The sequence below is a fragment of the Psammomys obesus genome, unplaced genomic scaffold (assembly GCF_907164565.1).
Source record: "Psammomys obesus unplaced genomic scaffold, mPsaObe1.curated_primary_1811, whole genome shotgun sequence".
NCBI classification, from domain to species: domain Eukaryota; kingdom Metazoa; phylum Chordata; class Mammalia; order Rodentia; family Muridae; genus Psammomys; species Psammomys obesus.
The window spans coordinates 2,121,589-2,136,976 of NW_026594311.1; the positions used below are offsets into that span (position 1 = coordinate 2,121,589).

Genomic DNA, 15,388 nt, shown 5'->3' on the forward strand with positions numbered 1-15,388 from the left:
CAGTTTTTGCCAAGACTGAGTTATATTAAAAGATTTGCCAGGCCTGGTCACACTGACCTGCAGTCCCAGCTACAGTGAAAGTTGAAGCAGGAAGATTATGGTCCAAGAACTGTCTAGGCTACTCAGTGAGTTCAGACCTCCCTTGGGGACTTAATGAGACCTTGTCTCAAAAAACAAAACGGGCCGAGAGCTAGGCATGGTGGCACATACCTGTAACCATAGCACAAGAGGTAGAAGCAGGAGGACCAGGAGCTCAAGGCCAAGGTTATTGTCATCTATAGTAAGTTTGAGACCCTGTCTGGGGGTGGGCATGGGGGTGCTGAGATCACAGTACAGTGGTAGTGTTTGCCTCGCATGTACGCTGCCTTACGTTTAAGCCCCAGAACCGTTCAACAAGGGGCGCAGTGTAGGATGAATGAGAAGGCTCGGTGTGTGTAACTGTCTGCCACCTTACCTTCTGACCCGAGTCTGATCTCTACGGCCCCACCCCAGAAGGAGAGGACCAACTCCCACAGTTGTCCTGTGACCTACACACACACACACAGAGTTAAAAAAAACACACAGATCTCTGAGTTCCAGGCCACCCAGGACTCTATCTTAAAAAAAAAAAAAAAAAAAAAAAAAAAAAAAAAAAAACACCCAGACTTTAAATAGAAGGCAGGAAAAACCACTGAAGGAATTTAAAGAGGGAAGGACATGATAAGATTTGTATAAAAGGGGCTGAAGAGATGGCTCAGCGTTTATGAGCACTGGCTGCTCTTCCAGAGAACCTGGGTTCCCAGCAACCACATGGCAGATCACATGTGTCTGAAACTCCTGTCCCAGGGGATTCGACTACCTCATACATGCAGGCAAAACACTAATGTACATAAAATAAAAATAAAATTTTTTAAAGATTTGTATAAAAAAGATCATGTTGGCTACAAGAGGGCGCATCTGAGGGACAGACCAGACTATTTGTTTTAATCTAAGAATTACAGGTTGTGGACTTACAGCTGACTGGCCGCTGGAGAATGGAAGCATTTGATCAGCAGTGGGTCTCAACCTTCCTAATGCTGCAACCCTTTAATACAGGTCATGTTGTAGTGGCCCCCAACCATAAAATTATTATTATTATTATTATTTTTTTGCTACTTAGCTGTAATTTTGAACTGAGCAGTGTCTCAATTCCTAAGACCATCAGAAATATGTGTTTTCTGATGGTTGTGACCCCCAGGTTCAGAGAATAAGGAAACCAAATCTACAGAGGTTTCACACCTGGTTAGATCTGACCAGTGTGAGATGTTGACCCCTTGGAAGTTTCCAGTGATTTACATAAGATGCCAAATTCTGAGGTCGAGAATGCAGGAGGAAGAGTACAAAACATGGAGAGAATATTCAGTATTGGGAGTGTTTTGATTCTGTTTATCTGGAGAGAACTGTGTGAAGATTTGAATTTACGGTAGGGCTGGAGAGAAAGGCCCCGGTTGGGGAGGACAGCCTTCAGGAGTAGCGAGAGCTCATGATTTGGGTGAAGTTGTGCCGTGTATGGCATGGGGAGAGGTCAAGACAGACGTGTGCCGGCACCTCCTGGTATAGGTAAATTGGCACTTGCTCAATGGTGGCCTAGGGTCTAGCTAGGACATTGACTTAGGCCAGGGGAGGCAGATTGAGTGATTTGTCCAGCAGTAAGGGAGGAGCCAGATGAAGTCAATAGAAAACTAATTTTCTTTTCTGCTAGAAGAAATGAGGTGTGTGGCCGCTGGGTAATTGCAGATAACGAGGGGACTTATTCTTAATATGCACAGCGGCCATGGTCTCCAGAGTGCTGGAGACAGGAAGGATTTGAGGTGCCCTGACAGGGCTGTTTTATTTGGGAAGACTATCCCTCTGTCCCAGGTCCATCTGCCCCCCGCCCCCACCTCTCAATAATGCCATCACTGCATCTGGCCCCACAACTCCCCAGGCCTTTCTCTTCCTGTCATATTCCCCTGTCAACTGCCTAGCTCCTCCTGCCATACCCCTCCCTCTACCCTCTACCCCCACAGCACTGGCGTACTCACTAAGGGAGACAAATGACAGGGCCTTAGCTGAGCGGGGTGCGTGTCCGGCCCATAAACCACGGGGATGGGTCATGTCTGGAGTTGCCATGGCCGCCACTACCCACCAATCTGTCTTCTCCCCATTCTGCCTCAGAGCAGACCAGCCCTCTTGGTTTGCAGAGTCCCTGGAGAAACACAGTATCAACTCCCCACACCTCTGTCCACTATAGTTACATACATATTGAACACTTCTAAGACAGGATCTCATATGATCGGCCTGCCCTAGACCCTTGGCTAATGAGACTGTTTTCCTTAGCTCGCAGGGTACACAGGTCCCCTTTCCTGGGCGATAGACAAGCATGGAGGCTCAATGGAAGGAAAATATTCCAAGGTCTCTTGACCTCACCACTACCCCTCACTTGATTATGCCATCAGTGTATTATGGTACTTCTGCATCATAGCATCCACGAAACGAGGCTATGGCCCAGGGACAAGGAAGGGAGGTGGGAGACAGTTGGAGACTGCCCTGGGAAGCTGGACAAGAAACCCAGGTAGATGGGCAGTTTCTGTGCTAGGCTTCCTAAATGGTTCTCAACCTTCCTAATGCTGCGACCTTTCTTTTAATTTGTGAATCCCAGCCATAAAATTATCAAGCTGCTACTTCATAAGTGTAATTTTGCTACTGTTATGAATTGTAATGTAAATAGCTGATATGCAGGATATGATATATGACCCCTGAAAATGGGTCATTCAGCCCCAAAGGGGTCATGATCTACAGGCAGAGAGAAAATGCTGCGATGGTAGGACAGGCTCTGAGTTGCTGCCCTTCTTGCATCTAGTGGTGGAACAAGTCCAGTCCTGGCCAAGTGCCCAGAGTCCCTGCAGCGTCCCTGCAGCCTCCCAGCTACCACAGTAGCTTAGAGCATGGAGCTTTTTATGGGCCAGTATGAGAGAAACTGATAGGGCCTGCCACATACAGCCTATTTAACCTGGTATTTGAGCAGAGACAAGGTCCCAGAAGGTGACCAGCTGCCAGCCTACTAGGACAGAGGCAGGATGTAGGTTGACTAATGGATAGGTCTGGAAGGGCTGACAGCACATAAGCCAGGGCCTTCCCCAGCCTATCTGAAGCTACATGGGACAGGTATCCAGGACAGGTGTTTCCCAGGGTTCTGGGACACCCATGCCAAGTCTGGTACCTTGTCACCAGTTGAGTTTGGCCTGGGCCACCCCCACACACACATACACAAGTGCCGACAAAGTCACCCTGGCCGTGGGTGTGATAAATGGCCGCACAATAATGAAATGGAGACATCAAGGCGGGTGGCGGAAAGACAGAGTGTGGCGGACAGGCCGTCCCCACGCGACGGCAACAAGAAGGATCGCCCAGCGGCCAGGGGCCGTCAAGGGAGAAATTACACATTTACTCTGCCTTTTTCTTACTGCGACGGCGCCCATACATCACCGCTGGGGCTGGGATGGGACACAGCGGCCAATTTCCAGCATGAATTATGGGACTGAGAAGCACTGAGTCCAGGCTTCCAGCAGGCCCAGTATCACCCAAGCCCAAACCAAGGCTGAAGATGTCCTCCTCCTCAGGCCTATGGCTCCTGAATCTGGCCCCTCTCTAAATGTCTTCTCTTCTCTCTAGATGACTGCAAGAACATTGCCAACATCATGAAGACGCTGGCATACCGAGGCTTCATCTTCAAGCAGACATCAAAGCCCTTCTGATTGGCAGAGGACAGGATGGGGCAGGACAGGGTAGCTGCTTGGCCCAAACCAGAATCCTCCTCTCCCTCACTAGAGGGAAAAGGGAGAGTGGCACAGCTCTGCGCCCCAGAGTGTCCCCAGCTGCCCTACGGGCTTGTGCCCTGTGTGAGGGCTTGGCCACTTGGCCCCTCTGGAGCAGACACTTTGTGCCCTAACCCCACTCCCAGTCCCCAGTCTCAGCCCAGTATTAGCCCCTGCCATTATGGGCCTGGGCTAGGGGGAACACAGGTACTCACTGCCTTCTCCCTGGTACACAGGCTTCTGCTGGGGCCACCAAGCCCCCCCTGTGCCCCCTCCTATCCATAGTGCATGGTGTGTGGTGCCCCTGGGGCTCCAGGACAGATCAGGCCCTACCTTGTGTCCACCCCCACCCCTGCTGTGAACGTGCCACTGAATAAAGTCGGGGAATCAAGGTCCTAGTGTGTGGAGCCATCCTTGTGTGGAAGGCTGTTGCTCTGCTGATGCTCCAGGCTTCATCTCCACACAAAGCCATCGGCATGTGAGCAGCTGCCACTGCAGTACCTTTTGATGCCTTCGCTAAAGATGTACAGACTGGGTGTCGAGCACAAGGACCTGGCATCTGTGTATAAGGCCATCTTAAATATAAAGCCACAGGTCGAGGTCTAGGCAACAAAAAGGTGGTTAACAGCCTGAATGTGGGCCTTGCAGGCAAGCCTTTAGGGACTCACTACAGTGATGGATCTATCACAGTGTCATCCCAGCCAAGGATATGAGGAGGGAAGGAAACAGAATCGGCTCAGTCCAACTTAACAGCTCTATTTACACCATACCACCAACCCTGATGGCCCTTCATGGTTTCTTGGCTTTCTTCACAGAAGATGAGCTGGAGGCGGATTCCCGTCGTTTCCGCTGAAGAGATAGAAAGTGTTGAGTTAGTGGCCTCTGAGGTCTGACTCAAGGCTTAGTGTCTGTCATTTTCAGAGAAGAGGCCCAATAGTCAACCCACTGCTGTCGTCAGGCTCTCCCCTCACGGTGGCAAGCATTCCTTGAAGGCCCTGGAGGGAGTGGGGTCTCTAAACAAATGTGTGTTCTCTTGTACTGCCCGGGCATGCTCCCCCAGGCCTGTCCAGGCTCTTACCGAGTTAGGTGTGAGGGGTGCACCCACTACATCAATGATGGTGTCCTTGGTGGGCTCAAGACCAAGTCCAGATTCAGACACTGCTGGCTCAGCAGCGGCCGGGGCTGGTCCCAGTGCTGGTGTGACAGGGGCCCCCAGCACTCCTGCCCGGGCGAGGGCCTCATGCCGGTGCCGCAGCATCTGCAGCTCGTATTCACAGTTGGCACAGGCCTGCTTGAGCTCGTACAGTAACACCAGGTCACTCCGCAGCTCGTTGAACATGTGCACCAGCTCCTCCGTGGGCGTGGGGCTGAGCTCTGCAAGAACAAGCCAGACTGTGCCCAAGGCCCGCAATATGAACTGCCCCCAAACAGCCCCTGGGAGGGGGAGCTATCCCATAGGGCTCGGCGTCACTCACCCACACCAAGTTCCAGCAACATCTGTTCCAGCGCCTTGATCTTCTTCTGACCCACAGAGCTAGGCAGCTTCATCTGCAATGACCAAGTCAGCTAAGCCCTCCTCCAGCCCGTGGCATGAGACTTAGGATGAGGGGGTTAAAGGAAGCGAGAGGCACATAGTAACCTCTGGAACTGGCTGAGAAGTGGAGAAGAGTAAAGGCAACCGCAGCTTGGCCGTGCCAAGAGATCTGACAAGGCCACCTCTGTCCACAGGCCCCTTTCCCATTGCTCTACATTTAGCAGCTGTAGAATTAGGCCATTTGGAGCCAAGGACCCAAACTTGGAATGAGGTAACTCACCCGCTGGCTCCGTAGTGTGACACCTGCCGACTTGAAGTCTGGAAACTTGATGCCTGCGGTCTCGGGAACAGCCTGAGGAAGAGTTACAGTCTTAACGGTCACAGGGAGTGACCAGGGGGCCCACTGACTCACTCAGGGCACTCTAAAAAGGCCCGCTGAAGCTGGGGACCCCGTGCCAGATGTTCCCTCCACCCTGAACTTGCTGGGTCAGCCTCCACACCGGCTTCTCAGCCTCCTTCTTCTGGGGCAGCTTCTTCTTGGGAGCCTTGCGTTCTGTGCGCCGCTGCTCAGCAGTGGTGTCTGCTGCTGTAATCAGCTTCTGCAGGTCCTGGCTGCGCTTCTCCCGCTCTTTTTTCCGGGCCTCAATCTTACGCAGTTCCTGTAACAGGTACTCCTCCTCTGCCACCTGCAAAAGCAAGAACTGCTTTGGCATGTACAAGGGCTGCTGCCAAAGCAGGGAGCTGAAGGAATACTAGGTTATCTGTGAGGGAACCAGAAGTAAGGAGACTTCTTACCAGGAAAAGGAACAAGGGAACCACAGGAAGGGGCGGAAGGTGAAGGGGCCTGGGGGTGAGTGAGCCGAGCCATGGAGGGTGGGAGGCAGAAGGTTTCAGGAATGGAGAAGAGGAGGTGTGTGACCTGCTCTGGGGTCCGATTGTAAAGCCGCTCCAGCTGTTCCTTCCGCCGTCTCTCATGACCAGCATCAAATACTGGTATTTTGAGATCTGTGCCTGGCACAGCCCTCACGTTGGCAAGCTTGGCACAGATGTGGTAGTACCTCTCTTTCAGGTCTTCCACAGAACGCTTCTGAGGATCAAGACACATGGGATGAACACTAAGGAGCATGTAGAAGGGACGGCAGGAAGGCTGGACACTCACAAAGTGCACACCAGCTCACCTTGAACTGCTGGTGGTCATACCGATCATGAATGACTACAAAGCGTAGATCAAAGCGGCGGCTGAGGTCAAAGAGGTGGTCAGTCTCTGCTTTAGTCCATGCATCATCATGAAGGTAGAGTTGGTACTCCTGCTCTGAGTACACAGGCACCTGTACTGTCTACTGGCACAAAGATATGGGGACTGCATTCCTTTGTCATATGTTCAAGTAGGCCGTCCATGTGACCACAACCCTTCCTGTTTATTAGCAACCCCTGTACCCTTGCAGGGGCAGCCTGTAGGAAGGAAAGACCCAGTATAATTGGCCAGAGGCCCCTCCCTATAAGGCTCTGGGTCAGCGGCCTGCCTGATTCACTTACCATCTTTGGAAATGGGCCACACGCCCCTGCCTGACTCGTAAGCACTTGTATGGCATCCAAGGGTCAATTCTGGAGTCACAAACCCATCAGAGTAAGGCCCAGAGCCCCTAGGCTATGCATCTCTTGTCTGAAGCACTACTGCCACCCAGTGGTGACAGTGGGACTTGCCGATCTCAGAGCACTACAAAGTTGGCTACCTTCAGGGAAGCCTACCCTACTGCCAATGCCCCTTCCTCTCCTGGCCCACATTCCTCCTCTTACCCAGGTCTCTCTAGAGTTACCAGCATCACCACAAGCTGGGTCATAGGTCAGAGACACAGGAAGGAGTCAGTGCTAGGCTAGAACAGGAAGATTCTCATGCATTTAAAAGCACAGCAGGCTCTTTTCAGCTGCTTCTTGAACATTTCCTACCAGAGGTCACACACCTTCAACCTTAACATGCTTGATACTGCATTCATCCCTCTTCTTCAAACATCTCCAGTCCAGACTTCAACCACTGTCACCAAGGCCAGCAGGAGAAGCCTGGGTTTGTTGTTATTTGGTGATAGTCTATTTTTCTGTTTTGTTGTTGACACAGCCTTGGTAAGTGGCCTTGGCTGGCCAGTACTCTGTGGGGGCCAGACTGGCTTTGGCTTCCTGCCTCATCTCCCAAGTACTACTGGGATTACAGGCATGCACCACCACAGCTGGCACGGGGAAGTATCTCCTAATTCCTACTTTTTCCTTCTTCCCTGCAGAATCCCCATCTATCTCCATGACTATAACCCATTCAGATGAGCATAGCCCCATCACTGTTTCTACATTAGAGAAACAAACCCACCTTCCCACTCAGGCCTGCCTTCAGTTCTCTTCCAATCAATTCTCTATCTGCAAACAAGGTCTGCACCGTGCTAGTTTTGGGCAGGCCGGTACAGTTTGTCAGAACTGGCGCACAGTAAGAATAGAAACAGAGAAGCACTTTTCTATGTCAAAGCTGCGTGCCCATTAATGTAATATAAACAGGAGTGCATGTTCTCTTAAAATCCTGTGTCTTTCTCAGTCTCTGCTGGGCTACAAATAGATATTTCGCCAGTTCCTTGGAAAGGTACTGTTCTGGATAAAGTGCCTTCTAGATACCTCACAAACTCAACAGCAAAGCTTAGTCAGTTCATTTCACATCATTAGGGCTCAGCACACCGTAGGTACCAGTGAAGAGCCACTGCACATCAAAGAACATGTGGCCTGGCCTCCTGTGGCCACTAGCCCTTGAGGACCCAATCTCTAGCCTAAATGACTAGAACACACCAAGCTCTGTCAGTTGACTTTGTTCTTTTTTAAAATAATTTTATTTTTATTTTATGTACATTAGTGTTTTGCCTGCATGTATGTTTTTATGAGGGCACCAGATCCCCTGGAAAGGGAGTTACAGACAGTTGTGAACTGCCATGTGGGTGCTGGGAATTGAACCTGGATCCTCTGGAAGAACAGCCAATGCTCCTAACCACAGATCCATTTTGCAAGCCCTCAATTTTATTCTTAATTCTATATTCCATCTACCAACAGAACATTTTCATCCTTTTGACCTCTCCTATGTTCCTCCTAGTAATTTTTGTGTGTTGTGTGGGAGAGGGGAGAAAGGGAAAAGGAGGGAAGGAAAGAGAGGGGGAGAGAGAGAGACTGAGACTCACTACATAGCCCTGGATGAACTGGAACTCACTCTGTTGACCAGGCTAGTCTCCAACTCACAGAGAGCTGTCTGCCTCCTGAGTGCTGGGATTAAAGATGTATGACCCCACAAGCAGATAATTTCATTTCATTTTAAAATGTCCCAAACTTCAGGCCAATCTTGTTTTCAAATCAATTCAAGAAGATAATCAAGGGGCTTGAGAGATGGCTCAGTGGTTAAGAGCACTGACTGCTCTTCCAGAGGACCCAGGTTCAATTCCCAGCCCCCACATGGCAGCTCACAACTATCTGTAACTCCAAGATCTGACACCCTCACACAGACATACGTACAGACAAAAACAGCAATGCAATAAAATTTTTTAAAAATTGAAAAATAAAAGACAATCAATTCATTAAACAAATACTTATAAGCCTGCTAAGTCTCTGCTGGGGACACAGTGCTAACATGGGTCACCTCTGAAAGCAGCAATCCAACTGGAGAAAAACTGGCACTGTGTGAGAAGTTGGATGATAAATATGAGGGTATAACAAGACCAGCCTGGCACAGAGCTGGTCAAAGCAAAGGTAAACTGAGCCTAGTCTTTGAATTGTTGGTTTTGCTATTTTTATGTGTCTGTTGGGAAGGGATGGGGGGATGTGGCTGTGGAGACCAGAAGGCATTGGATGTCCAGAAGCTGGAGTCTGAGGTGGCCGGGAGCTGCCCCTCAGGAGCTGGCTCCTGAGCACCAAGCTCCAGTTCTGGAAGAGCAGTGAGCACTCTTGATCACCAAGTCAACTCTCTAGCCCTGTGCTGTTCTGCTTTTGTAGCCCAGGCTGGTCCTGACAGTATATACCTGAGGATGGCCTTGAACTCTTGATCCTCCTGCTTCCACCTCCCAAGTGATGGGATTACAAGTGTGCACCGCCATAAAAGGCTGAATCTTAAGGTTAAATAACAGGAAAACAGTGAGGGAGAACAGGGGGGACAACACAAGTACAATACAAGGAAAAAACCCTAATGTGTAGACCTGGCTTCTGGAAGCAGGCTAGGAAACAGCTGAGAAGAGACTAAAGGGAGTCCGATGCAGCAATCAAACCAGCTGCCACTGGGAGTGTGCCCTTCTGGGAGCTTAGAATTCACCTAGGTGTGACAAGATCCAATACAGCTACTTTTAAAGAGACTGAAGATCCCATTTCTAGACTTGGGTTCCATCGCCAGCACCCACATGGCGGCTCAGATGCAACTTTCTCCTTTGGCCTCCCAGGGCACTGCATCCAAGTGGTGCACAAACACACACACACACACAAAACACTCATACACATAAATTAATTTTTTAAGGTCCCATTTCTTGTTATCTAAGACCACCTGACAGCAGAGAAGGCACTGGGGTGAAAGAAGAGTAGGAAATTAAACAGCTAACTTCAGCAGTGGTGGAGATGAGAAGCCATAAGCCCAAACTAAAGCAGCAGAGAAGGTACAGGCCTAGGGGCTGGAGGAATAGGAAATCCTGGAATTGGGCATGAAGGGCCAAGGAGGATGCCACCATTAGCGACTCCTGGACTCACGGCCTGAGCAAGAACAGGAGAGTCTGAGAGTGAAACTCCTCAAGAGAAGCAACTGGAAAGAACACGAATCCACTGAACTCTTGATTTCATTCTTTACCTTGTAGTCACCCAGACATTTCCAAAATTCATCCAATGTTGGCATGACTCTACTTTAAAATCTGTGGGTGGATCCTCAAAGATGCGAGGGCAAAGCGTAAATTCTTAAGCCTAGCTGTCACAGGCCACCTGGCATGGTCACCACAGCGCCCTCCACAGGACGGAGCTTTAGGCTTTATCAGCATGGGAACCCCCAGAGCATCCGATAAACAGAACCTCTAAAATTCTTTTTAATTTTTAAATTATACTTTAAGTTAGATTTTTATTTAGGGTATCTAGAATATATGTGGAGGTCAGAGGACAACATTTCAGAGTCTGTTCTCTCCTTCCACCATTTGAGTCTCAGGGATCAAACTTGACCACAGGCCTACCTGCTGGAGCCTCTGGGCTCTTAAATTCTCTTTAGATTTTTCTTCACTATGTTCCATGTGCACAAAGGGGGAAAAAAATCATTGCACTACCTAGTAATATCATCAAGGAAACTTCTATAACCTTCCAGCCCTCTGAATAGCTTTTTTCCCAGTGGACTGCAATTGTCCCCATAGTCCTCTATCCCTCAACAACATGATGTTTTTGTTTTTAAGGATAGACACTTTGATTTATTTTGTTCTCAATGTTTAGGCCTCAACATGCTGGAGCAGTAAGTACTATATACAAATTGGGTGTTCTTAACATATTTGTCTTGCCCAATCCTCCCCCTACCCCCACTTCCTCTTCACTGAGGTTTATCTATCCTGTGTCTCTAGTTTCTCATCAATTGGACCTGAGGGTCCTAAGAATGATGGTGGGATGAAGGAAACTCTGGTTTGGGGATAGTGGGGTCATAACTTGGCTGAGAAAGCCTATAAACCATCCAAAAGAGGCTTAATCCAGGCACAACAAGAAACATCGGGCTAAGAAGAGTCTGAATTTACGCCCCTGGTTGTTTTAAGCTCTAATTCTAGACTGTTCTGAGCCACACTGTACAGTGCCTTAGCCATGAGCTATCCAATCCTAGCCTTCTCTAGCCCTTCTTCTCAATGGCTGGATGAGACAGGAAAAGGCCTTGCTTTCAATAAGGCCCCATACCCTAGACCAAAAAAAAAAAAAAATAACAGATCTTGGTTTAGGACACTAGCATACAGGATGAAGAGCACAGGCAGAGATTTGATTGGCAATAGGAACAGAATTAGCAGAACTCAATCTCAATGATTAGACATATCACAAGGTCTAATACACGAGAGGCCCTCCCTGACCACCCTGGGAGCTGGCAAGGTAACTCAGAAGGCCAGGCAACCTGAGTTTGATCCCTGGGGGCCATGTGGTTAAAGGAGAGAGAAAACTCTCACAGGTTGTCCTCTGATCTGCTGGCATGTGCAAGTACACATACAAAATAAATAATAAAAAGTAGACCTCTCCTATACCTATAAATGCACTATTTATCTCATTTCCTATTCATCCAAATGCTGGTTCTATCACATATTACAGCATGTATCTGAATTCAGTTTCTTTCTTTACATGTGTGCCATCTTCTTCCCCTTCTTCTTTGTCCTGCTGTTGATGGCTAAGAGAAAGGGCTAAGTCAAAGATGAGTCCCAAGCCTGTAAAACAGGCAACTGTGTGCATTGGTCCCTCTCACTGAGTAGGAATAGAGAAACGATTACAAGTTCTGTTCCAAGGTACCACTGTGAGCCACCCATGGGAGACTCAGAAAGGGATGTTAGTAAATCAGAGCTTCTGGGATGGGGTCATTAGTTTCTGAGGAGTAACTGAAGCTACAGGGCTAAATGAGAACAATAAAGAAGTACAGAGGAGAAGAGAGAAGCACCTGGGACACAGCTCTCAGCATCAGCAACATCTGAATGGCCACAGTAGATCCAGGGAAAGACAGACTCCAATAGGCAAAAGAGATCCACAGAACCTGACTTAGAACTGAGTGGGTAGCCATGGCTGGGTCTGAGCACGCCTGGAGCCAACCCTAGGAGATTGGAAAATTCATATAAGAGGCTCAGATGGGTTTGGCTGTGTCTGTCAGCAGCTCACCTTATTGAATCTGGCAAAAGGGTAGTCCTTGCCCTCCTCCGCTGCTCGTCGCCAGTGAAAAAACATAGCGCCATCCTTTCGAGCTGGATTGGTAAATGGCATCCACTTCCAAGGCCGAACCTTCTTGGACCCCAATTTAGCCTTCACTGTTCGATACCCCTGACCAGTGTCACTGGGCAGTAATGGGGGTGCATCCCTGGCAGTGGAGGTTAGGGAGGTGAAAGATTAGAATCAGGTGTGTGAAGAACCACGAGGCCAAGAAGCTCAGTCCACCCTGAGTAAGAAAGTCACGTCCTGGAGCACACACTGAGCTGCCCTCCAGAAGAAGCCCTGGTTGGGGATGAGAGCTGGGGAAAGAAGTGGAGGAGAAGACAGGGAAGTAGGGATATGCCAAGCAGCAGGGTGATACACAGGGGACTTGGGATTCCAATACTTGCTTTTTGTCAGAGTAAAGCAAAGCATAGACTTCCCGGTGCATGCCCTCAGGCCTCTTGAAGGTCAGTGTCTCTGAGGACTTCTTGGACTTTTTCTGGCAAGAAAACCACAAGGAAGAAACGTCAAGCTGGACCTACCCTTACCTGAATATTTTTTACCCAGAACAATCTCTGAACAAACTAATGCTGAAATAAAGTCACCGTAACCCACTCACAGGAGTACCTCTACTCTGTCTGAGTAGTCATTCCTCTCCCCACTCTGACCTCAACTGAGTAGTGCCAAGGAAGAAATCCTTCTCTCACCTCAAGACTGCCACAATGTCTCTCTTCCCAACAACTTACAAGGGTCACACTGCCTTCATCCTCTCATCTCCTGGTCCCCACCACCTCCCTGCGTCCTATCTTCTTCATCACATTAAGGATGGCATACTTTTTGTTCCACTGTGGCTCTTTTATCGCGCATTTTATGATGGTAGAAATACCACTTCCACTATCTCTCTTCTGGTGTCACCCCTTCCCATTCCTTCGCCAACACCTTCACCCTTACTTCAACGCCCTCAAATGCCCCTACTACCTTATCCGGGTTGATAATATCCTTCTTGCTGATGGTCCCAGAAGCGGCTTCTCCCTCTGGACCCCCGAGCTCTAGAATGTCCCGTACATCCGCGCCCGTAGCCATCACGCCTGAGAAATAAGAGAGCACTCCGAGGTCAAGAGTCAGTACCCGCAGAGTGACCGTGCTACCTTGGGGGGTGGGGGGTGGGGGGTGGAGGGGCGGGGGGCGGGGGGCGGGGCCCTGGTCCTGCCACTCCAGCTCCAAGTTGGGTCAGGGGAAGAGTCGGGCCGCGAAGAGAAAGATCCAAACAAAGTTTGAATTCTGTTTGTGTTCTCCGCCTCTCCGCGCTGTGTCCCTTACCGTCCTCCCTGACTCACCAGCCCCCAGGATCCACACCTGAGTACTCTAGCTGCAACCCTCTCCTCAGTTTTTATCTCTCTGCAAACCCACGGACAGAAACTTCCGGCTGTGCGTTGTAAAAATGCGACCGTCAGAAACACTTCCGGGTGGTGCTCGGACAAAAAGGTGCCGGGTGGTAACCTAGTGTGAAAGCTACTGCACACGCTGAGTCGCTCATGTGGAGTCTGCTTGCGGGGTGGTTCCCTGCTTGCTTCTGACATTTGCCTTCTATCTCGCTCCGTTGTATCCCGGGCAATAAAAAGAAAGCCCAAAGAGAGCTCTGTAACATCGGAAAGTCACTTAATTTCTCAAAGCCTGTTTCAAAACTATTTCTTCGTTTACAAAATGAAAATTGTAACAGTACCTGCTTAACTGAAATACCAATAACACATGTGAAGTATTAACAGTGTCTGGGACACTATGCTTTTTCTTAATTAACTGGATTAATGAATGTAATTGCCTCTGCTCATTAAGTGCCTCTATATACCAGGCATTGCCATTGTACTAAGCTTTCAGAGAGCAGCTAAATTAGCTTTCTCCAGCTGTCAGTGCCTCTCTGTCTCTCTCTGTATATGCCTCTCTGTCTCTGTTTGTCTCTCTCCATCTATCTGTTTCCCCCTCCCTGACCTGCTTCTTTCCCCACTGCCTTAGGGTTTTACTGTGTAGCCCATGGTGGCCTCTTGACTCATGGCAGCATCCTACCTCTCCAGTGACGAGATTACAGGCATGAGCTACCAGACTAGGCTTTTAGCTTCTTGATTTAACTTAGGATCCTCCTAAAACAAGTTGTGGATCTTTATTCCTTTTCTAGCCAGTATAGCGCGTGCATGCAGAGTGGGCACAAGCACCCAGACGCGCACGCGTGCACACACACACACACACACACACACACACACACACACACTGCTGTCAACCTGACACAAACTAGAGCTATCTGAAAGGTGGGAACCTTCATTGAGAAATGCCTCCATAAGATCCAGCTGTAAGGCATTTTTTCAATTAGTGATCAATGGAGAGGGACCCAGCCCACTGTAGGTGGTTCCATTCCTGGGCTGGTGTCCTAGGTTCTACATGAAATCAGGCTGAGCAAGCCATGGGGAGCAATCCAGTAAGCAGCACCCCTCCAAGGCCTCGGCATCAGCTCCTGCCTCCAGGTTTCAAGCTGCCCTGCTTGAGCTCCTGTCCTGGCTTTCCTTGGTGATAAACAGCAACGTGGTAGTGTAAGCCAAACGAACTCTTTCCTTCCCAACTTGCTTTCTGGTCATGATGCAATAATAACCCTAATACACATACACACACACACACACACACACACACACACATGAACACAGACACCATATGTATGTGCTTAGATTGTTAATATTTAGGCATGGCCCAAGGCTCTTGTTTTAACAAGGAAGTCTAAGGATCACTTCAACTTCCTTAACAATTATTAGTCTACTTCCTCTTTACTCCAAAATTTTAGTTGACATCTCCCTCCTGCACACACACACACACACACACACACACACACACCCAGTGTGGCTAAAAATAAAATGATAGACAATATTAAATCTTGGTACGGTTGTAGGGCAACAGAAATCTAACACATTGCTGGTGGGAGTTCAGTAGTTATAGCCACCTAGAAATATTGTTTGATCCTGTCTACTAAAGTTAACTGTACATAGATCTCCCGCCACAGCAGCTCTACTCCTGTGTTCTGTAGATTCATGAATACATTCTGATGAAGATAATTGCTAATGTTCATCAAAAGATATAAACAATAAACAAAGGCCTGAGAGAAGAT

At 49.0% G+C, this 15,388-nt stretch overlaps 2 protein-coding genes across 8 annotated transcripts in view; one reads left to right on the forward strand and one right to left on the reverse strand.

Moving 5' to 3' along the window:
• Positions 1-4,207, forward strand: part of Eri3 (ERI1 exoribonuclease family member 3) — a 128,969-nt gene extending 124,762 nt beyond the window's left edge. For all 5 annotated transcript variants that reach the window (XM_055618508.1, XM_055618510.1, XM_055618506.1 and 2 more), the window contains one exon: positions 3,673-4,207. In XM_055618508.1, the coding sequence (XP_055474483.1) occupies positions 3,673-3,755 (83 nt within the window). In that variant the 3' untranslated portion in view covers positions 3,756-4,207. The remainder of the gene's footprint in view (positions 1-3,672) is intronic.
• Positions 4,208-4,551: 344 nt separating this feature from the next.
• Dmap1 (DNA methyltransferase 1 associated protein 1) lies at positions 4,552-13,660 on the reverse strand. Of its 3 annotated transcripts, none has more exons than XM_055618503.1 (12): positions 13,600-13,660; positions 13,222-13,331; positions 12,651-12,742; positions 12,214-12,409; positions 11,999-12,148; positions 6,528-6,686; positions 6,269-6,436; positions 5,850-6,035; positions 5,630-5,701; positions 5,291-5,363; positions 4,894-5,189; positions 4,552-4,664 (listed from the first exon to the last, which is right to left on the reverse strand). In XM_055618503.1, exons 2-12 carry the CDS (start codon positions 13,324-13,326, stop codon positions 4,605-4,607), a joined length of 1,557 nt encoding a protein of 518 aa, XP_055474478.1. In that variant the 5' UTR covers positions 13,327-13,331; positions 13,600-13,660; the 3' UTR covers positions 4,552-4,604. The 3 variants fall into 3 exon arrangements, with proteins under 3 accessions (XP_055474478.1, XP_055474479.1, XP_055474480.1); XM_055618504.1 differs by having other exon boundaries at positions 13,581-13,660; XM_055618505.1 differs by lacking the exon at positions 11,999-12,148.
• Positions 13,661-15,388: the final 1,728 nt, after the last annotated feature.

Coding starts and splice junctions, on each gene's coding strand:
- Dmap1 (XM_055618503.1), bottom strand. CDS start 13,326: ATGGCTACGGGCGCGGATGTACGGGACATTCTAGAGCTCGGGGGTCCA. Junction 6,687..11,998: donor TGCTGAGAGCTGTGTCCCAG/GTGCTTCTCTCT, acceptor TTGTGCCAGTAG/ACAGTACAGGTGCCTGTGTA. Junction 6,036..6,268: donor ACAATCGGACCCCAGAGCAG/GTCACACACCTC, acceptor TTGCTTTTGCAG/GTGGCAGAGGAGGAGTACCT.